The following is a 24,316-nucleotide window of genomic DNA, read 5'->3' on the forward strand; positions in this document are numbered from 1 at the left end:
AATGTTACATTCCCAAAATTACGAGTTTTAAACTCATAATTAGTAGTTTTAAAAGTCGAAATTACGAGTTTTAAACTCGTAATTACGAGTTTTAAACTCATAATTACGAGTTTTAAACTCATAATTACGAGTTTTAAACTCATAATTACGAGTTTTAAACTCATAATTACGAGTTTAAAACTCGTAATTTCGACTTTCTGTGGGGCTTTTATTTTTTTTTTCATGGCGGAAACGGGCTTCCATAGAATAGTGACAGAAGTACCTTTTTATTTTTATTTATTTATTTTTTTACATTTTTGTAGATACCGGAGTGGAAAAAAACAAACTCAAGTCAAAGTATCAGTTTAAAAAAATGCGTTAAAAAATAAAGGTATTTCACCGTTTTAGAAGCAGCCACTGAAGAGTCACATATTGTTATTTGAAAACCTAACTGATCAGTGTTTTTTTTATTTTTGTAGTCATCATTATTTATATATTTTTTTGCTCAAAATAGGAACTTAATATTGCTATATTTTTCCAAACTGACTCGTGAGCTTTTAGTTATGTTATAATGCTATTGCCTCCTCAAAAACATACCCAGAGTTTTGTTTTGTTTCAGTCACACGTTTGAGTAATCCTGCGTTATTAGGCTCCAAAGCTCAAAATGCTCTTTGGCAATTCCAAGGCTGAAATGATTCAAATTATTCCAGTGAAGGTGTGTGGAGTTTAAAAACACAGTGGAGCACTTCCTGTATTACCACATGACATCATGAGGTGGAACAGAGTTAAGTGCTTTTTGTTTAGGAGAAGAACTCAGTCTAAATATGCTGGGTTTGTGTGTTAAACTTATGCGAATGAAACAAAATGACATTATGACATAGATGAAAAAATATGCACAATAAGTTTTTAATCTGAATTTGAAATCTTGTGTAGTGACCAACCTCAAGATACTTCCAAAAATAAAGTAAAATAAAATCAAAACACATTTATCAAACTTGGAAAAAACATTTTATGAGTAACAAACACGTGCAGACACGGCTCATACACTTATGCAATACAAAAGAGCAAAGCTGTTACTGCCACTGAGGCTGAGTACAGTGTCCATTACATCATCCTCATTCCATTTATGTACAACAATATTCAGAGCCCTCCAACACCTCCCGTCACACAGGGATAAAGTGCAAGACAAAGGGTTTAAACCGACTATAAACAAATGTCATTCTTTACAAAATCCTTGGACAGTAACACGGACAAGTTTTACATTGGGATATTGTGCAAACACTACAAGAATATTCCTCTATGAATTTGGTATTTGCAGCAAAATTACATTATTGTGCAAAATGTAGGCTACATTCATCGAACATGGTTACAGGTGTCTCATCGGAACAGTCAAGCAGTACAACCAACTGTAATAATACTCTTGGTTTGAAATGAAGGACAAGATATACATTTGGGAAAGTGCTTGGAGCAATGAGTGTGGGTACAATTTGTGCTGTGAAAGTCTCCTTCACTTGTAACAGATAAACCTGCTGATGACTTTACTTTGTGTTAGAAATTTGATGCAAAATCTCTGCCCAATGTTACAGGACGGTGAAGTATTTTTAAATGACTGAAAAGAGAAAAAAATCACAAAAGTTAAAATCAATTCATTTATAATTCAGGAAAAATGTGGTGGAGTAGAAAGTACAAATACCTGCTCTGCAATGTAGTGAAGTAAAAATAAAAAAATATATTTGAACAAAGTACAGACATCGAAAAATATACTCAAGTACAGTACTTTTACTTTTGTACTTGGTACACTGGTTATGAATATTGTTACTTTCACAAGTTAGAATTTCATGCAAAATTAAACATTTCACACCAATATTACTGGATGGGCAACTATTTTTAATTGACAAAAACTCCTCAAAAATAAATCCAGGTATTTGTATTACTATTAACCGTGTTCCCTGGTTTAATTCAATACTGCTATATGCTGAGTACTTACAACTGTGTGGGTGAATAACGTCACATTTTCTTCATTGTGGGACAAATAAAGGAAAAAAATATCATATATTTTATTATATTGAGCAGACTGAGAAGACGTTTTATAATGTTGTACTTTTTATCACAGAAATATTTCCCAACAAGGTCATTTTTATAATGCAATGACTTCACACAACCCATTGAATTATTGTAAACCTGCAACAATATCAAGTTTTCAAAATTCTGTGCTTGTTGTATGTTGCAAATGTAATGGATATGTTTGAGATTTGTACTTGTTTAAACCCGTGGATGCAGTAGGTTATAACAGAGTAGTCCTAAGTGCCCTCATGATCTCATGGAAAGAGTGAATGGCACCAGATAGCACCTCTGGCTCTCTGCTGTAGGAATGTGACACAGACCAGATCCTGTAGACCACACACACAAAGAAACACAAGGCCCGTATCCAAAGGGGAAAATAATATAATATAGAAAGTACTAAGCCCTATTGTAGAGATTTATAAACGTCACTTTTGAAATTTGGTTACAGGTAATCAAACAAATTCACAAAATTAAATGTGTTGTAAACAACATTCAAAAAATGTTCTAGTTTTTTCTGTTTTATGTGGTGTTATGCATTTTTCAAACTGCATCGGTCCAATGTCGGTGTTAGACAAATTGTTGCAACCAATGAGATATAAATAAGGAGCTAGAGACAGACATGTTGTGAGTGTGGAATTCTACTCAAGAATATTGATACTCTGCAGTGACGTCACACTGGGGGTCATCTACCTGTATCTCTATGGAGTAATGTTCAGCAGTTACCATAGAAACACAATGCAACACAATTAGCAAACGCTGTAAAAAAAAAAAAAAAAAAAGTTTTAAGATACTATGAAAACAAAATGGATTTAACATATTTTCATGAGCCTGTGTTCAGTACGAGTGTTCATGGTCCTGTTTAGGAGTTTGTTCAACAAAAATGGTGAAGGTGATTAACTGAAAAACTGTTGGCTAATGCTAACTACATTGTGACAGTTTTTTATGTCTGAGACACTTGTTTTACAGCACAATCTGTTCACCTGTTGAACTTCCAACTAAGTCAATTCTTTATGGTAGATGTAAAGTAAATCTCAGATTAAAGTCTAACTTGAGTAATAGCTTCAGGCAGAGCAGAGCCTCTAGTTCCCTGCATTATTAGGACCACAACTACACCACTATATGTCAATTTACCCTTGAATCAATGAACTTTCTGACCCTGTTTTTACATTACAGTATCAGAATTTTGCTCTTGTTCCACTCACAAGATGGCCGCCACGTTTTCCACAGCAATAGAACCCATGTTCTACCTAGACCTTATAATACATCATTGTTGCAACATCTGGTTCTGGGACAATTTTTAAAAAATTTATTTGGGGTAAATCTTTGCTCTTAATACATAATTTCTTGACACCAATTTAGATTTCATGCCATCGTAAAGTCAACATATTAACTGCTTTTTCCTCCCGTTTGAATAATACAGAAAGCATGCTCAAACATGACGACGGCATGGCAAAAAGAAGGTATATTGTCACACCGAAGTTAAGTTTGTTAAGAATGATGGAAGGTTCATGTAAATAGAGTATGGAATACATTTGTTTTGCATGCTCTATTGGACAGCCACAACTTCCACTTTTGACCAATAGGTGGCAGTGATGCATCATATCCAGTGCCAAATAAATATCAGACAACAGGGATGCTTAAACTCTGTTCCAACCTGAACATTGTAAACATATTTCTCTCAAAAAATATTTCACACCCTCTAAGATTCCCTCAAAGCACTGTGTCCCCCTTTGAATAGCCATCTGAAGTGTACTTTTTGTGCTGTAAAATATAGGCAGTCCAATGGGGATGCAATAGTTAATCGACCTGTCCCACACAATATTTATATTGGCCGGCCTTTAAGAACAGTGTGCTTCATGGGGAAAAACTAGATCAGTTAAGCAGCAAAGTCCACACAACTGGTTTAAGTAGCGGTACCAAGCGACCACCCGGGAGGCCTATTTCTAAAAGAGCAGCTTTGGTAGGGCAGTGGGCGACATCACTCGAAATCTGATTGTCAAAATGGGACGGGTGGGATCACACAACTATTTCACTTGGAAGATAGCGTAAAATGTCTCCTTGTGATGTGAAATGTCAAAACCAAAATACTTAAAAAATGATTTGAGAAAACCGCTGGTGGCAGTTCACACAAAAACATCTGCTGCAATGTTCTGTTATGTTTTCATCTGGTTATCGGAATGATCTGAACTTCCTGTTTTAAGTTTCAGCTGGTGGACAGGCGAGGAGTCCCAAAAATGTACTCCAAAATGTTAGGAAAAATGATGCAATGAGGGATTATGGGTAACTGAATTGTTGCAACATGTCCACAATGTGCCACAGACCTGCATGTTTTGCGTTAGTAACAGGGAATTCTTGTGCTCCTTTTCAATCTTTCTTTCTAAAGTCCAAAGGAGCACGGATACATTTGGTTGGCTCAGGTTTTGGCCCCTCCGCACTCCTGTTCGGTCAGATCCACGTCGGACATGTCCACTCCCACCATCAGAGAGGAGTCCGACCCACTGCTCAGAGCTGGCTGGTGCTCGCCTGAGAGACAGAAGGACAAGAACACATCATATTAATACTTTGCGGCTGATTTCGTCAACATTAGCTGGGGGTGTGATGCTAACTGGAGGCACTGCTCTGTCTGAAGCTCTGTTACTCAAGTTGGACTTAAATCTGAGTTTTATTTTCACACAATCTGATCTTAAAATCTTGGCAGTGTTTGCTCATGTGTGCATTGTGTCACCATGGTAACTACTGAACATTCTACCATAGGCATTCATAACTTGAAACCCATTAATACAGATCCCCAAACACAGCCACAATTTCATACTGATCGCATTTATGATTAGTGTTGATACGATAACAAAATTTCAAATTGGATTTCGATACTAAAGAATAGACTTGATACTCAGTACCATTTTCAATACCACAATGATAATAAAAACACTCCTTATTTAGACAATAGAATGTGATTTTTAACATTAAATAATACTTTCTTTCATATATTCCCATGTGGCCTTATATCTGTAATCCCTCAGTGTCCAGTAAGTTCATAGTGGTCCATGGGTGTATACTAGTCTATGTGTCTTATACTTGTTTTGATTTTATTGGTACCGACTTAAATGAGTTTTGATACTAGTTTTAATATCGGTTAGTATCTGATTTTCATACTTTGACAAACTTACTTATGATTGCTTAAAAAAGACAATATTTTTTAATTGGAAAGACAAAACAAAAATCCCCAAAACTCAGTGGCTCAATCTCCTACATTAATCTGAATTTATTACCGACACAAACATTTCATTACAATAAGACAAAATTATATTATATTCCCCTACCCTTTTAAATAAATAAATACAATAGTAAATAAATAAAATAATAAAAATAACAGAATTGCAGAATCTTAATTATATCAGCTGTTTACAAGTCTGGGGTTTGTCAAGTTCAGCTGGAGTTTCTTTTGTGTAGCAACAATAGACAACTATTTAAAAAGCAAATACAGTGGTATAGACTAGCCAGGGAAAAATGCACCACCTACAAAAGGCAAGGCAAGTTTATTTGTACAGCACAATTCATACACAAAGCAATTTAAAGTGCTTTACTGAATAAGAAAGACATTAAAATAATTTATATATAGTCATCATAAAAATAACATTAAAAGATTGTAGTTGGGCTGTAGTCAACCAACAAAATTCTTGGTCAACTAAAGACATAACCAGTGCATTGATATAAGTATTAGGATCTCACCAAATACAACTTAGTAAACAGAGAAGTACTAGTAAACATTGTCTTTGTAAGTGAAAAAAACAGTTTAAACTGTCCGGTCTCTCTCAAAACTCCAGCTAACTCAGTCACATTTCCCCCTTTGTGTAGTACATATAAATCCTTATAATCTTACAATTAAATAATTAGTCTAACTAAGACATCATTGACTAATTAAACATCTAAAGGATTACACTTCGACCAGTCAGCCTCACTGTCAATGACTTATCAGTGATAAAGTAAAAGTAAAGTAGGAAGTTGAGAAACCAGGACTGATAAAGCATCCATTTTTCCTTTGCATGGGTGCAGCTGTCAAATATTTTCCCCTAATATAACCCCACAATGCTCTTGAACTTTGACCTGCACACATTGTATTTAGTTCATTCTTGTGTTCTTGTCAGCATCTGTAACAAATATGTAGTTTGAACACACTGCACTTGCCAAATATATTGTCACTGACAACAGTTGCACAATCCATCTGTCACATTATCATAATTGGTGTGTACAATGTGGGGTCTTGCCCGGCAATACAACAATTTGAACTGGCCAACCTTTGGTTTATGGGCTTAAACTAGTTAGAGAAATTCCACATGTGTGCCGCTGTGATGCCTTCACTGCCACGCTAGCAAAGTGTGGTACTAAACAATAAATCAGGGGACGCATCTTGCTTGCTGCATAGGACTGTGAGTTGGTGTGTTTGTGAGCTGTTAAGAAACCAAACTTTTAGCATTAAAAGGAATGAAAATGAAAGCAATTACCTCAGCTACAAAGGTGTTAGTGTTTTGCTTACCACTGTGTTCACATAACAGTGTTCACATAACAGTGTTCACATTACAGAGTTCAATAATCAGGCTCAACACAAATACAGCACTACACCAACCCGGCACACAGATGAGAGTGTTAGGCTAATGCTAACGTCTGTCTGTGTCGAAGTGTCTGTTTGCTCATTAGCACTTTGCATTCAATGGATCACATCTGATTTGCATTTTAATTAGACATCAGACACCTTGGTGGTTGTTATTATGGATGCCTAGAGTTTCAAAGTCACAAGAAAATGGAGGTCTTTGTAATCATAGGTGGCATATGGGGACAAGGTGGATAATGCAGATGAGGGGTCCGCCACCGTCTTATCTCCATGGTTATAGGTTTGCTTAAAATGTTCTACACAGTATGGCTTTAAACTTATCAGTTATACGTTATAATAACTTGGCTTAGACCTTAATTAGCCCTAGAACGGCAGGAAGAAAAGTTGTATTATCAACTTAGCTATGTTGCATTTATTTATTTATTTGATTTGAAGGACAATGGACATTAATGAACATCTGTCTAAAACAAATGCAAATATGCTGGATTATATGCTGTAATCCCTAGGCAGGTAACAATACAACATACAAATAGAAAGTTACTACAACACAAGGAAATGTTAAAAAGATAACATTAAAAATAACAAAAATAACTATTAAAAAAAGCAGTTTTAATTGTCTTGAAAAATATGCATTCTTAGTATGAATGGGGTCAAGTTAGTTGTATAAAGCAGGAAAAATGTAAAAAGCAAACACAAACATACCTGGCTGTGTATGCTCTGATACAGACCTGACCTATCACTGGCCCTGTTGGCATCACCTACTTGTTTAATGTCATACCATGGAATATTCAAGGCAAAACAATGACAATTACATGGACACGAGCAGGTTGTGGACGACCCTCATCAGTCACGTAGTGCGCCTTTAAGGGTGCTAGACTTGAATGCAATAATGAATATTGTGAACAATAAACAAATATAATACACTGCTTGCTTTCTTACAAAGCTACAAAGCGTTCTGTTTTCCATGCAGCAGTTGTCATTTATCATAATCTAAGGAAACTGACATACAGCAGCAAGTCAGTTTGGTCAAAACGACATTTCTTCTCTGTAGCCTCCTTTCATACAGGAGTGAATGACTCCCACTAAAACACCGGTGAAATCTCACTTTGTTAGACTCTGCTAATTATTAGACTATTGAATTTTGCTGGACATTGCCTTTAAGCCGACTGTACAGCTGTAACCGACAATAAAGAGGGATTCCCTGTGCCTCTGTGCCTGTTTCTGTTGTTAGAACAGAAACTGACAATATACAATATATTTAAGTGTCTTTGAGTATCTTGAAAAGCGCTATATAAATAAAATGTATTATACATAAATGTATGCTACATGTAAGAAAATATTGATCTAAGTTTAGTATTTAACATCTTAAAATCTCAAATGGTTTGACATCGGCCTGAATAATAACAAACTGCATTCCTTTGTAGTTGCTGATTCTGACAAGGCCAATTCAAAAGTCACTTTTTAAGTCACTTTAAAATCAGAAAACACAACACCTGACCCCCTAACATCTGACCCCTAACCCACCTGCATCCCTGTCCACTGCTTGATCTTTAAATATTTATTAATTTTAGCATGATTCGGCAAAAACCTCATAGAGATACAACTGGACAGGAAATAGTGACGCAGTGAAGTTGCCGGGCGCTGAGCCAATAGTCTTTGTGGTCATGGTTAGATACGTGGTACAACAGGTCGAACACACTGTAATCAGGGCAGTCCTGTGTGATGTCACCAAGTACCTGAAATTACCAATGGAGCCAAGACACACTCATTTTTATCCTTTTGGTTGTTTTTTTTTTTTACCTCAAAGCTGCATATATGCCTAGTTTGCACTTAAATTGTCAAAAAAAGAACTAGAAGCAGTCGACAATAGTATTAAACTCCATATAAAGCGTGAGTAAAAAGTGTATTTAGTGTTTAGTTCCACTATAAAGTCTTCAGATGTAAATAATTACATACCACATTCCTTTGTAATTGGTGGTTCTGACAAAGCCAATCTGTTGTAAGTGAATTCCCAATAGTCATGGTTATGTGGAACAGCCAGTCGAACGCACTGAAACTCAAGATTTAGCCACAACTTCTTTCATGTTTTCTTGTCAAATGAACACATACATCTGGTTCAGTTATTTTCAAACTAATGAGCAACAAATGCTGGTTGAATGCCGGTTTTATCTAGTCCTGGTTCAGTCCTGGTTTACATCTGGATAAGTCCTACTTGATTTAGTCATGTTTTACTGAACTGTACTGGCCTGGTTGGAAAGTTAAAGATTTTCTGCGATGATCATGATGTGAAAAGTTTGAATGTGAATGAATTGATATTAAGTGGTAGCTTATAATATTGCTACAAGTAGGGTTGTCAAAAGAATCAAAAATCAGATACTAATCCATGATAAAACCAGTATAGAAACTAGATACTCATTTGAGCAAGTATCAAGACTAAAAAAACTCACATTCATGAACCTTTCCTGAGTACCTTTAGAACACATGTGTCAAAGTCAAGGCCCGCGGGCCAAATGCGGCCCTCCACATCATTTTTTGTGGCCCTCGACAGGGTAAGTTAAAAGTAATGATGGTCTTAAAATCTCAGTTTATCAGGAGATACACAGTTATACCGAAATAAAGAAAAACATATTTTACATCTAGGCAAATGCATATGCAATATTTGTAACTTGAATAAGTCATAAATACAGAAATAGTTAATTAACAAGGTGAAAAATGAGTTAGATTTATTTTACATCTGGCCCTTTGAGAGCAGCCATTTTGCTGATGTGGCCCTCGGTGAAAATGTGTTTGACACCCCTGCTTTAGAATGATCTTGAGCTAAGTATAAGACACATAGACTCATAACACACATGGACCTCATGGAACTTACCTGGACGACTGTGGGATTACACAGATATAACGCCACATGGGAATATAAAAGAAAGTACTATGATTTAATGTTAAAAATCACATTTTATTGTTTAAAGAAAGAGTGTTTTTACTATCATCATGGTATCAGAATCAGTATTGAGTATCGAGTCTATTCCTTAGTATCTAAATTGAGTTTGAAATTTTAGTATTATGACAGCACTACACACATATGTTTACTTCACTGAATTAAATAAGCAACACAATTGTAGTGCTGTCTCTTTATTGTGTGATAAACTGATACAGCAGCTTGTGATATCATTGCGGTTGTGGATGGTTGTTTTGTTACCTCTCTCCCTTCTGTTTTTTTCAGCAGAGTATGTGTGTGGCAGGGGGGCGTGGCCAACACACACTCGCACTCAATCCCTTCATCGCTCTATGTTTACAAGCCTGGTCTACTCACTACCACTCTGCCAAATAATTCTGCCTTGTTTGGTCCTTTCCTCTGCCTCCACTGTCACTAAACCACTACAAATACTGTATCAACAAATGAAGTATCAGAATATATTGATATTTTGGCACACCCCTATGCTAGAGGGGGAGTGAGGACCTATCATATACGTGTAATACTGAATGATACAGGCTTACTAAGTACATAATTAAGGTGTTGGGAATAGTTGGGGTTATGGTAGTCAAGTAGTTACTAAGCCTGAATCATTCTTAATAATCTATTTGTTCACTGAGAATCATGTGTTTTTTCATGCTTTATTAAGGCTAATTAGATGTAGTTATTATAAAATGTTATCAATTTATCTATCTTGGTTTATTAAATTATAGGTGTTTTTAAAAAAAAAAAAAAAAAAGTGATAAATTGATACAGCAGGAGCTTGTAATATCAATTCTATACCAACAAATCAGAAAATATTGATATTTTGGCACGGCCCTATGCCCGACAAAGACCTACCATATACGTGTAATGTTAAATGTTTAAATAATTTAAATGTTGACTTTGTAATTAGCAGGATCCAGATTAGCACACAGGCATTGGCTTTTATGGCGCAGGTAATGGGGTAGTTTAACAGAGCTGACAGTGAGCACAGATGGAATCAGTAAAACGTTTAAGTGCCTGCAGGACCCATGACCTAATCACATGGGTAGTAAAAGCAGCAAATGCAGGTTTACTTTTAAAAGGGATGCTTTGGTCAGATGAGACACACATTCTTTCCACAACTGTGCTGGGGCAGAGAAGTCGAAAACCAGATTTAAATCACTCCATGAACAAATGCGGAAATTCCACTGTTCCAAAAATGATTGATTATGAATCTTCCTTCCAGTCATAACATTGGATAAACATAACTCACTAAGCCCAAATAGCTTGTTTTGTATTGAAAACAGTAACATTATGACTATTTTGAAGTAGAATGCACTGTGAAGGATAGTGATTTGTTGGAAGACAGACACTTCTTGAACCTCAATGCAAATGATTTTTGATTTGTAAATATATTCAAATCAGTTAACAAATAAGCTGGAGACATTTGGACATTTTAGTTAAAAGGATAAAAACGTCATGTGGACGTCTAATAAAATATTTATAGTCCATCATGTTTGTCTCTCCTCAAATAAATAAATGAATTAAAAATAAATTACCTTAGAATTGCGAATAAAATAGGGATGTAATGATCTCACAGTATGAAATTTATAACAATATTTTGTGGAAGCTAACAAATTTCTCAATATGACTACTGCCTTTTCCGTTTAAAATGATTCTGTCATAATCCAAAGAATTAAGATTTAAAAGTGCTAAATAACTCCTTCATGTATTCTGCACTCACACAGAGCAAAGGATCATTGTATATGTAGTTCCTTCTGTTTTTTGTCTTTTGCAGCACCATAACAATACATAATATAGCAATACAAGATAAGATAAACTTTGTGCCCACGACAAATTTCCTCTTGTGGAACAATAAAGTGCAAGGTGCATAGACCATAGATGTTGATATATTGTGATGGCTCACAATATTATTGTGAGATTTTTAACAATACGATATCACAATATTTTGGATATTGTTATATCCCTAGAATAAAATGCAGATGCAGCTTTTTATGTTTTGATATGTTGCCACACCCAGTGAAGCATGCAAAACCCATTAGCTGCATGATGAATTTACAGTTTAAAACAGCGTAGCTAACTGAGGGGTCTTCCCATTGTGAACAAACCTTGTTCAAGTTCTTGAGCAAGACATTTTTATCAGATGTGTACTCACTGCTGGCTATGACGTATCCCTCAGCCTGTGGTATTATTCCTCCATCTGTCTGAAACTGCTGCAGACCCACTCCTCTCCCCTCCGTGTCCACTACCACAGAGCTCTCGTTCACAGTGATCTCGCTGGCTCCCGTGATAGCATTGGTCGGCGGTCCCCCCACTGATGTGTCGTAGTCTGGAGGAGCCTCATCTGAGCAGTCCGGGCTTAGCTAGTGAAACATACAAATCCACCATGAGCACTGGAACTCAACAGTGACAGTGACAGTGGTCTCTGGAAGTTTGAAAGTTTGCGCAGGGCTAATCAGGTATATGACCTATAATTTTATTTAAAACCTTTCTGAAACTTTATAAACAGCAAAGTTATTAAAACATTTCACTGAATCTTGTGTTTTAAACTGCCTTTTTGGGTTTAAAACAACTGCATTATGGATATTATTTACCACGTAACTGGTTAGCCTCCACGATGCATTTGAATCTTAATATTTGAATTTTTCAGTTTGTGGGAAAAAAATTAATGGAAAATTTACTTCCGGAACCAGCGCAGACTTTGGGATCCTCTGTCAGGAAAAGGTGGTTTGGAGCAGTCCAGGCTTTAGAAAAGCAAACTTGACTATTTTCAGTCTTAAATGGCAGTTAGTTAAAGTCTGTGTTGTTTATGTTCAGGAAATTCATATTGAAAGTTATTTTTATTTTATTTTAGGTTTTACAGAATTGACAAACAAGATTGATCAACATAAGGAAAACATTTTTTTTGTTATCAAGCCTTAAGTGTATTTGTTTAAGTGTATTTCGTGCCTTTTCCCTGTTTCCTGGTGCTGGCTGCCAATCTCTTCCCTTTGCCTATCAAGCACTTACCTATCAGGCCCTTCATATATATGCACAAACTCTCTTCTTTCCTACTGTACCACTATTTCCTTGGTACTATTAATAGTCATCCTCAACAGTACCCTTTCTTTCCACTCTCACATCAATAATATGGCCCACTCTGCCTACTTTCTTCTCCATAATGTCTCTCATCTCCCCCCTTCTCTCACTCCACAGTCTTGTCACCTTCCAGACTATTGTCACTCTCTCCTCTAAAGTCTCCCTAACAAATCCCTCCAGAAAATGCCGCTCCTTCAAAATTCTGCTGCACAGGTCATCACCAGGACACCCAGCATTCACCATGTCAGCCCCATCTTCCAACAACTTAATTGGCCTCCCATAAAAGAATCAACTTCAGAACTCTCCTCACCACATTCAAAGTTATTCATAACTTGGTTCCCCGCTCCTGCTCTTTGTCGCTATCCCTCGTCCCCATGGGGAGCAGTTACTCCTCCTCAGCTCTGGAACCCAACGGACCAGCACGACATCAACTCCCTTCCTCTCTTCAAATCACGACTCAAAACTTACCTGTTCAGACAAACCTACACCATATAGCCAATCAACATTACACTGTCATCCACTTTTGTATTGTATTGTGTGTTTTTATGTTTTTATTATGATTAGGATTATTATTATTAATTTATAGTTTGGGTTCAAATATACATGGCAGAAAATGTGTCGTTATCTGCAGCAACTATTTTGTCCATGTTACTCACCCCTAAAGCTTTGAGGATGTTCATCTTACACATAGGACATGTGCGGTGGTCTTGTAGCCAGGGGTCCACACAGTGCTTATGAAAAACATGCCTGAAGGAGCAGGTTAAACACACACAAAAAAGTTAAGTGAAAAATGAGTTCAATTTATTTAGTACAATAAATCAAATGTCAGTCTGAGTCTTACTTGCAAGGTAATACCCGCACCACATCATTTGGCTTATACCCCTCTATGCAAACTGCACAGTTGTCGAAATCAGACTCAGTCTCCTAAAAGAAGAAACAAAACACTCTAAGCAAACCAAGCAGACAAGTCTTCACCTAGCTGCAGTGTCACCACATTACCTTGTCTCCTTTCCTGATGGTGCGGGTTTGAAGTTTGCATATGGCTTTTTTGGCAGCATCTCCCAAGCGTCTCTGAAAGTACACAAAACATAGCCAAAAAAATTCAAAACGTTGTTGTTAAAGATTACTGTGAAACAACTACTAAAAGAAATAAAAAACAAAAGTAAAATCTATCAACTGGACAAAAGTTTGTAGGACGCTTCTTCAGTTCTGGTCAGATTACTGGTGGACACTGCCTTATACACTGCCTGGCCAAAAATAAAATGTCACCACCTGGATTTAACTAAACAAATATGTTGGGGTTGCTGCAATTGGTCCAGTTTAGATTCAGCAACAGTCTGTGCTCAAAGAATGAGGTCAGCTGACACCTGAATTTACTGAATGACCAGGTTATTTAGTCAAAGGATTTTTTTCTTGCCTGATGGCACGGGCATATTCCAAGATGACAATGCCAGGATTCATCAGGTTCAAATAGTGAAAGAGTGGTTCAGGAGCATGAGACATCATTTTCACACATGAATTGGCCACCACAGAGTCCAGATCTTAACCCCATCGAGAATTTTTGGGATGTGCTGGAGAAGGCTTTGTGTAGCGGTCAGACTCTAACATCATCAATGCAACATCTTGGAGAAAAATTAATGCAACACTGGATGGAAATAAATCTTGTGATATTGCAGAAGCTTATCCAAACAATGCCACAGTGAATGCATGCTGTAATCAGAGCTAAAGGCGGTCCAACCAAATATTAGAGTGTGTGAACTTTTTTTTTGGTGGCGCCTTTTTTTTGGCCAGGCAGTTGTGAACAATATACAAATTGCTTACAAAATGTTCTGTTTCCCATATAACACTGTCATTTCTTGTAATCACAGAAAACTCCGACATAACATTACATTTTGGCCAAGGTCACATTTTGCACTTTTTCACAATAGCTTCTTTCATACAGGGTGCGTGACACCCACTCTGGGAGGATTTAAAACACTGGTGTAATCTCAATTTGTTAGACTCTGCATTAGACTCTGCATAGACTCTGATTTGATTCTGCTTTGAATTTTGCTGTACACTGCCTTTAACCCGACTGTACAATAAAGATCTACAGAACGATTCCTGAGCCTCTGCGCCTGTTCTTCATGCAACAGAACAGAAACTGACACAGTGTATCTCCCTGAAGGGAGGAGCTAACTACACTGAAACTGAAAACAGCTAATAGGTGTGAAAGCACCCATTAAGAGCTGAATGAATATGAAATATGACTCAGGCACAGTGCACACTTAGTGTAGCTCAATAGACCGTCTACAAACAAAGGTGTTTTCAGGTGATTAAAGACTGCTCAAACATGCACAAATCACTCCAACAACAAATTCAAGAGGGTAAATAAAAAGGGAAAAAACAATAAAATGGTTAAAAGCTCTGAAAAGTTGATTTTGCAGAATAGGTCTACTTTAAAGTTCACGCACTTCATTATTATTTAGCTATATTTTATACAAGATCATGTCTCATATTGTTTCTGGCAAGTGTCTTGAGGCTACAAAACCAGGTATGTTTTTAAATTTCTCCTGCTTTATAAAACTATTTAAAAAATCCACGATTTCAACATGATCCAGGTGTGCTATTTGCACGTCAGAGATGTGTCACTGCTCATCATAAAAAGGCGGTGAGTGTTTACTCTGTGGGGCTGAGCCAAGCTTTGTGATGGTTCACTGGCTGCTCTGTGTTCTCCAGCTGTCAGCCCCAAATCTCCACTCTGGGCAGCAGAGTTACACATACTTTCATTGTGACACACCCTTCTATTATGTCATGGGTCAAAAATAATACTTTTCACTGTCATTTTATGGATTAAATGTTAAATCTTTTAATCTGATAGTGCAGGCAACCAAACTACACATACTGTTTAGTTTAACTCATCACTTACATTTCTAACAGTTTTAGTTTTACTATCACTTGAATTGGTTAGTATTGGCATTTCAATTCAAGTTTTGACTTAACCAAAAAGAGTATGGGGACAAGCCCTAGTCTACATTACATTAATGCATTGCAACCTCAAGTGTTTGCACTTTGTTGCTTATTGTAGGTGTGTAACATAATGACACGTGAGTATTGTCTTTACAATGTGAAACTCGGATGCACCCTCCGTCAGTTTGAGGGAAGAGAAAACAAGGAGCAAACCTGAACCAAACCCAAGGATATAAACTGGTGAATATGTTAAACTACAGTGTACCTGGTTGCGGTCGCGTGCATTGGCGTAGCGAAATCTCTGGATGTAGTAGAAGACAAGCCAGGCCAGTGAGATGATCATGAGGACGATGAAGGAGATGGAGACGAAGACCACAGATGTCCTGCTGACGTACTTCTGCAGGTTGCGGGTTCCTATGGTGATGTGGACCGAGACTGCAATGTTCCGCTCCAGTAAAGACACCAGCTCCAGGCCTTTGTGCTCCGTGATCATGATGGCCACCATGTCACCAGTCCCTACGGCACACACACGGACAATTACAAGTAATGACGCTGGATTTATTCATATGCACTATCTCACTATGGACAGGGACACATTGTTGCAAACATGGAAACAAATTAACCAAATTTGGAATATGTGGCCATGCATATAGTATATATGCATGGCATGTATAGTATAGTAGTGGTCGAAAGTATCAATACCCAGATATTAACCAATACTAAAAGTATTAACTAAGTATTGAAACTAGATACTCCGTTGAACAAATATCAATACTGAAAAAAAAAAAAAAAAAAATTAAATAATTTTGTATTATAATTGTGGCATAGTAAATCAGAATTGCACTAAACAGGGCTCTTGTTGGATGCAATGTAGTTTTTTAAAGATGGCAGAAAATGAGCTTGTTGATCACCTGGTATCTACTGACAAAATGGGAATGCCAGAGCTAGTAAGCAAATTCATCAGCCACTTTATATGGACAAACTGCCCTTTTTAGTCTCCACTCCCATTGGCTGACAAGATCATACCTAGAAAGATTAGACCTACACCATCAGTTTATTTTATTAATGTATTTTTTTCCATGATTATTTACATCGTAGATTCTCACTGAAGGCATCAAAACTATGAATGGACATGCATGGAATGTAGCTCAAAATAACTCAAAACATTTTTTTTTTCACTGATCAAAGCCACCCTTTACTTTATTGTAAAGATCATTGAGATAAGGCCAAAGGTTTTAGCTCTGTCAACAAAGCAAAGAATGGCTACTTTGAGGTTTTGAATACAAAATATAAAAGAATAGATGAGTTATTTAACTTTTTTCTTCATTATATAATTCCATATATCTAGTATAATATATTTGATGTCTTTGTATGTATATCAAAAGTAGAAGATAGTAAGCATAAAGAAAAAAAAAACAACACGAGAAGCCAAAATTCCAAATTCTCACTGGTATTGTTTCTCCATTCTTCTTACTTTGTTGTATCATTACTGTGCTGACTTGTGCATTGTACTAAACAGGGCTCTTGTTGAGTGGACTAAGTCATGCCCTGTGAGGGGCAGGGGGAGCTTAGGCCGAGCTTAAGCCTCACTCTGTGTCAGAGCTTCCTGTCAGGAACCATCTGTTGCTCTGCCTGATGTGCACAACATAGCCACTTGCATACACTCATGGAGAGCCATCAAACTAATATGTGTTCAGAAATGAAAAAACAAACTATATTTGTACGGTATGTTCAATGCACTAATCACCAAATTGAGAATTACTTCTTGCTATCAGTATTAGTTACAGCTACATCATATTATTTTCTCCGCTTTATGGCTTTTACTATGTTGGACCAGAAATCCTTCCCACGTTGCTTTGCTTCATGTCACAGGTCACCTCCTCTCGTAAGGCTCCTCCATGTCTCCCCTCTCTGCTCTAGGCACACTATCTGGATGCTCTTGATGTTGCTATGCTCATAAATTCTTTTATGTAACTGACCTGGGTGTCGCAAAGACTGCACAGCTGCTTTGTCAACAAGGCTTGTATGTCTGCTTATGTAATCACTGGCACTTTAAGGAAACTCAAGCAATCATATGTAGTACTGGATAAAAATAGTAGAAAACTCAGCCAGATTTCCACACGGTTTAGATTAGGCTTGTGTGATATGAGTAAAAGATCTGATATCTGATGTTTACAATTACGATATCATTGCAATATTTAAATGTGTTACAGGCACTGTACTTGATTTTACTGTGAAAAACATAACTAATTCCTTTTAAACGGTTTGCAATGGTCCCAAGTTATTCTTTACTTGCTTCATGCATTCTGAGCACTCTCATTATTGACCGTGATAAGTTTATAAGTGTTTCTCACAACATTCAGAGACCAGAGCTAGCTAACAACTAACTGACCTCACACTTCCAGATTCTCACACAATAAATGTTTTATAATTAGATGCAAAAAATACACAGTGGACCTGAAAAGTTGTACTAGGGCAAGGCAAATTTTGCTCAAATACATGGGAAAAAAATATAATAAGTTAAGTTAAATTAAAATACATATGTACGGGATTAATTTATTAGTCAAACATGTCAAAATCAAGACCAAAATAACACAAATAATAAGGCCAAACCAGAAAAATTACAATTGAAATCTGCCTTTTTTCCATTTTACTTCCAAAAAAGTTCTGTTAAGATAAGATAAGATAAGATATGCCTTTATTAGTCCCACAGTGGGGAAATTCCATTATTATTATTATTATTATTATTATTATTATTATTATTATTATTATTATTGTTATTGGGTTAGCCAATATTGTTTATATAGATATTTTTGCAATATATTCTACAGCCCTGTAGTCAACAATGTAAGGCATTGCATTGCGTTGTTGGCTGAAAACGGTACATATAAATAAAAGCAAACAAGGATTCCAACCGGAGTAAAGCAGAACAGAAGCTAGTGTTTGGAGAGCAAACAAATGGTAATAAGCCTACTGATGTCAGTGTGTTTAGACGGTCAGCTAATACCAGCTTGATTGTGTCCAAGCTTTGGTATTGACATTGCTAGGGACATGCTAACAATGAGTCAATATCCAAAAGCATTCTTTCTCATAGTGTAACCAAGGATGCAATGACAAACAAGTATGGGTCTAGTTCATGGGTAAAAGCCTTGAGCCTCAGCTGTAGCACTTATATCATCCCAAATTAATAAATATATAATAATTGGGCTGCTTGATTATGGCAAAAAAAACAAAAAAACATGATCAAACCATGAAATCATGATTATTTCAAACAAATACTCCTATACTGTGAAAATCAACATGCAAAGAAAGTATTGTCCTGTACTTTTAGCAAAATTTTGTGACACTTTTTATAAAGTCGTGGTAGATTAGTGTTAGAGTGATTAGAGTGACTTTGCACCAGGTTTTGTGTAGCAGAACATTTGTTGTAATTGAATGAAGAAATAACTGAAATCACAATCCTCAATTGGATTAATTGCACAGCCCTATACATATAAGGATGTAACGATATCCAAATCTCTCAGTACAATATTTTGACAATATACATCTCACGGTATGATATTTATTGCGAGTTTCAGAAATACACAAATATTGGGAGTACTGTTGTAATATGAAGAATTAAGACTGAAAAGTGCTTAATAACAGTTATTTCTTCATGTAGTCTGTACTGACAAAGAGCAAAGAATCATTGTATATGTAGTTCCCTCAGTTTTTTTTTAGCTATTAATGCAAAGAGACTTGTAATTCTATATATTGTGATCCCCCATATTATTGTGAGACTTATTATACACTTATTGTGTTACATCCCTACCTTTACCTACTACTGATTTCTTGTGGGTGAAGTCAGTATCTTTGTCCTTGCCTCACATACTAAACTAAGGACATTTTCCCCATAACAGTAACATATGGAGCATTTCTGGTCACTCAGAGTTGCCACAATACTCCTTTATCCACAGTCATACAGGGGCTGACTGGTAAAGGCGTCAGAAGTGGCTGCTAATCTGCACCAATGGCCTTCCCCGACTACCACCAACTGCTCACTCCAACACCACACACAAAATAATGACTTAAGGTGAGTGACTTATCTTGCCCAATGACACAGTGACCATATGGACTGGTCATCTATCTCCTGAGGCAATGTCAGCACTATCCAATATTCAAACTTTTCACACCAAGTACCTTTAAAGGAATGATCTGGCTGTCCGAGTACCACCAGATCTAACTCAAGTACATAACAGGTATTCCAAATCTAATCTAGGGCTAAATCAGAGCTAAAAGTGAGCTATGTAATTTCCACTATAGTTCTAAACAAAAAATCCAAAGGAGGACAAACTAAGTGGATAAAATGAACTCTAAATCAGGCAAATCACAAACTGAAGAGCTGTCTCTTTGTTTGTAATGTTTAATTGTGCTTTCTATTGAGAATGTTTTGCTGGTCTAGTTTTTTGGGGATCTCTTGGGGCAGGCTTGTCACAATATCAATCTTTAGTGTTATAATTATTGAGGGAAGAAACTATTATAACATTTTTTGTCACTATTTACACCAGGACACCACTGTGATTGTGATTAGATTAGAGATTTATGTTTTAATAACAGGATTCTGTTTTAACATTTTAAACGCATGAACTGACAAACTAATACAAGAATCACATTTCCAAACATGCTTACAGATATAAACTACAGGGTTAGCAGTTTTTTATGCAGAATAAGACAGGACACTTTGTTATTTGTGGAAGAAATGATGTTACTTTAAAATGGTAACCTTTGCGATTTGCCAATTGCATGGTTTGAAATTGTGGTTCGATTGTGATTAATCTTGCAAACCATTACATTTGTGGGTCTTTATAAAAAAATGAATAACTACCCACATGACATGACGTTCTTGTAGGGCAAACAAACTTGAGGCCATCTTTGAGGAAATGAGGGAAAGGGCAGTAAGGCATGTAAGGTTTCCCTAATCCGGGATCTTATCTGTTCTGGGTGACGCAGCCAAGGCGACCAAAATAGCAGGAACTAAAATAGGAGCTGTGTGTCAGAGAGAGACAAATGCAGCTGAACTGGTGCGAGGAAGAGCCATGTTTTCAGTTGGTTCAAAATGAGAGGGTTGTATTATAATCATTTCATATCTTTAGGAGGGCTGTAGGGCTGTAGGCCATTAGTCAGTGAATCAGTCAATGATGTCTTAGTCAACCAAATTTTAATAGTCGACTAATCATTTCATTTGGATTATAAAGATTTATATGGGGCAACAGCTGCATACACAATTGATTTTGCATGAACTCCTGTGCAGGTGTAGTCTTGGGAGTGCAGTTTGGGTCTGATACCTAAAGACACATTATAGTTTTGAGAGCTTTTTCCACGAATATAAAAAGGGGGCTTTTTAGTTGACTAATTGATCTACAAGACATGTCTTAAGAATTACTTTAGTCGACTACAGCCTTAATGTTTAGCAAGTCAGTTATTAAACTAATAGAATTTTAGAGTAAGCTACACCAAATCACACTGATAAATAAAAATTCAGTTGCTTTACTCTAGGATACATGGTCTATTTAACTCCATGAAATAATTGTATTGTAAGCGAATTGTGAAAAATGCTACATGTTTAATAGTTATCAGGTGGTCAGTAGCTGTGTATTGCTTCTACTGCTTAAATGACATGTATATTGCTGGTAGGGCTGCACAATATAATCGCAAAAATATTGACATTGCGATATTGGCTGATACAATAACTGATATCAGAAAAAATAAATATATTGCAATAACATAAATTATACTTGAATTGGTCTTGGTTTTGGTTTTTGTTATTATTATTTTTTGACACATTTTGACTTGTGCATGAAGGCATGTGCATTTTTAGTTTTTAATTAACTGAACATATTGTGCCAAATAGTATCTCGAAATATCTCAGTATTATTGTTATCGCAGTACAAATCAGTTATTAAATATTGCATCTTTTTCTCATCTTGTGCAGCCAGGTAAACAACTGTAACTTCAGTAGAAAAGGTTGGGTAATATAAGTTGTTGTGGCACAGTCTACATGTTTACCTTGGTTCTTTGTCTAATGGAGGGATTTAATCTAAATTTACCATGACACACAGCAGGGTATGTGTTTAAAATAGATGGGCCTTCTTTGCGGCTGTTATTCTCAGGACATGTGTGGAATCTCTTCTGACAGAAAACTTGGGGACATTTAAAATATGAGAAACTAAAATAAGCCTTCCAGAATGCCAGTAAGACAGTTGTAATATTTATTATTGTATTTCATTTCATTTATTTATTTTTACATTATTTGAGTTTCACAATAGGTTATATATAAGCTTTATTTCAGTGTCAATGCATAACCATCTATAAAACTGCATTTGGATCAAATAGAAGTATGTCTAGAAGAAATCTAGTCTTGGTTCATAATGTATAGTGTGGTTTAAGCCTGTTAGCGAAGGAAAATATTTGTTTTCAATATTACATTTTATTGTACTTAGTATTACAATAATGAACACAACAAGTTTCTCCTGGTGAGTCAGGTCCGCCCCAGAACTGGATATGCAGCTAATGTGGAAAAAGGTTGTCTACAAACGTCACAAGGATATTTTGTCACAATTTTAAGTGGAAGACAGAGGCCCTACTAACCTACATAACACCTGTGGTTGGAAGAACTTGGAAGTAAGCTGAACCTTTGGTCAGGTCGAGTTTGAATGGCCTACATGTGTCAGTTACAAGTTAAAACGGGTTCATGAGGAAACAAATAAGAAATTAAGGATGCTCCACTTCCACCTCTGACCTAGAGGGAGGCACGTGAAACTAGAAAAGGGCAATAAATGACATATTTACTTATGTCTGTAGAATCCCAGCTGCAGCCCGATTGTTTTGAAACTTGAAGAACTACAGCGATTCAACATTAAGCCCGACCCAGTGACATAGTCTTTGTTGTCTGTGGAGGGTGACTGCCGGGTTACATACAGGGTATGACTATAGACTTATGCCTCAGCAAGGTGTAATGGACACATATCAGGGTAAGCTATCTGTTAACTAAGATGTGCACAAAATGTATTTTGTATATTCTTGGTCAAGAAAATACAAATTTAAAAAATCAAAGCATTTCACATTCACAAATACAAAAATATAAATCATGTGTGTGAGTTTTAAATGGTGAATACAAATACCTTTTGTGTGTTTATCACATTAAATTATCCTTGTCCTTCCTTCTCCTTTGCCTGGACCTTTAAGTAGGCCTGTCACGATAAAAAACAATAAGTACAAAATATTGCTGATGAAAATATAGATGATAAACGATCATATTGAATTCCTCTATAGGGCACTTTTCAGTGCTTATGTTAGTGCATGTGTAATGCCTTGTGCCCCCTGTTATCCTTTGGCTCTGTCCTGTAGAAATAAACAGAGACCTTTGTCTTTGGTCCTCCAACTTATTCAGCCTCTCTCATCTGTCTCCCGTTTGGTATGAAAGTAGTTATGCTTAATATGTTGTAAAGTTGAGTCTATTTATGAAGATTTTAATTAATAACTTGTAAATTAGTATTTGGAAACTTTCGGTTTCATGTGCACAGGGAATTGTGGAATGCCTCAAAGCAAAACCTGGTTAGGAGCCTAGGCTCCTACATTAAAGGAGCTTTAAAAGGAAGCATGATGTTTCCTTTCCTCACTCCTTCCTAACTTCACTGATCAGTTCGGATGTCCTGGCTGATGACGCACGTGCAGGCCAGTAAAGAGGACAGGACCAGGTCCCAGGCGCATTTCACCAGTTCAGTTAGGGCTGTACTCTCATGCGAGAAACTTGAGGTTGAAAACTCACACACATATTTTGTATTTTCAAATTTATGAATGTGAAATGCTATGATTTTTGAATTGGTATTCTAGATCAAGAATATAGCCTGCAAAATAAATTGTATGCACGAACACAGATAAATATGCACGTATTTGAAGTTGGCATGCACATGTCAGTGGACAGCTGTCCTCCCCATGCCACAGGGCTGTGTCTCAACAGAATGACGCGTGCACGTGCCTTACCTGGGTGGGACATGGTGATGGTGTCGTTGGGGCTGCCTGAACCCACGCTGTATACAATAACCGCAGTTGCATTGTTGGTGGCGGCATTTCGGATTTTCTCTTGGTAAGAACAGTTTCCTGCGGCGATGAGCGCCATCCAGGCGCTGCGCGGCGGCACAGGCGGGAACCTGGCGTTGGGGTCGCAGCCCTGCCTGTCCTGCGGGAGGCTGGGCATCAGCACCACTCCGCTGCTCTCCTTCTTGGGAGACTGCTCCCCGTACCGACCGCACTCCGTTTTGTCGGCCTTTAACTCCGCGGTGGTAGGGTCACTGTACGTAAGTTCAACAAAAGCAGTGTACCACTCCTCTTTCTCAGCCACCGTAAAGTCCAAGCACAGCAAGTGGACGAAGCAAAACGAGAGCAGCCACGTCGAGAAGGCGAGACTGCGGCAGGCTCGGATCAGGGACGGAGCCATGGCTGCTGCCTCGGCCTGTCCGTGTGCTCCTCCGCTCACAGCCCTCTATTTAACGCACCACTGAAAAGTAAACATTGTAGACAGAACAGGGTCGGCCCTGTCCGCCGTGGACTCCCGTCAGCAGTGACTGGACTCTACACACCACCTGCAGGACACAGGAGCACAGGCTGTTGTTGTCCACTGTCAGCTGTTTGCGTCCTGCTCC

The 24,316-nt window shown here is 37.1% G+C and overlaps 1 protein-coding gene across 1 annotated transcript; it reads right to left on the reverse strand.

Moving 5' to 3' along the window:
• Positions 1–964: 964 nt before the first annotated feature.
• rnf150a (ring finger protein 150a) lies at positions 965–24,316 on the reverse strand. The gene is made up of 7 exons (XM_033971910.2): positions 23,658–24,316; positions 15,901–16,151; positions 13,686–13,757; positions 13,528–13,610; positions 13,343–13,433; positions 11,764–11,971; positions 965–4,566 (listed from the first exon to the last, which is right to left on the reverse strand). Exons 1-7 carry the CDS (start codon positions 24,109–24,111, stop codon positions 4,457–4,459), a joined length of 1,269 nt encoding a protein of 422 aa, XP_033827801.1. The 5' UTR covers positions 24,112–24,316; the 3' UTR covers positions 965–4,456.

The sequence above is a fragment of the Periophthalmus magnuspinnatus genome, chromosome 1 (genome assembly GCF_009829125.3).
Source record: "Periophthalmus magnuspinnatus isolate fPerMag1 chromosome 1, fPerMag1.2.pri, whole genome shotgun sequence".
NCBI classification, from domain to species: Eukaryota; Metazoa; Chordata; class Actinopteri; order Gobiiformes; family Gobiidae; genus Periophthalmus; species Periophthalmus magnuspinnatus.

Bases quoted from the DNA above. Each gene is read 5' to 3' on its own strand.
- rnf150a (XM_033971910.2), bottom strand. From the start codon at position 24,111: ATGGCTCCGTCCCTGATCCGAGCCTGCCGCAGTCTCGCCTTCTCGACG. The intron at 11,972-13,342 runs GTGAGTAACATG...ATGTTTCACTAG, and splicing joins ACATCCTCAAAGCTTTAGGG to CTAAGCCCGGACTGCTCAGA. The intron at 4,567-11,763 runs GTGAGTACACAT...TCTGTCTCTCAG, and splicing joins GGGATACGTCATAGCCAGCA to GCGAGCACCAGCCAGCTCTG.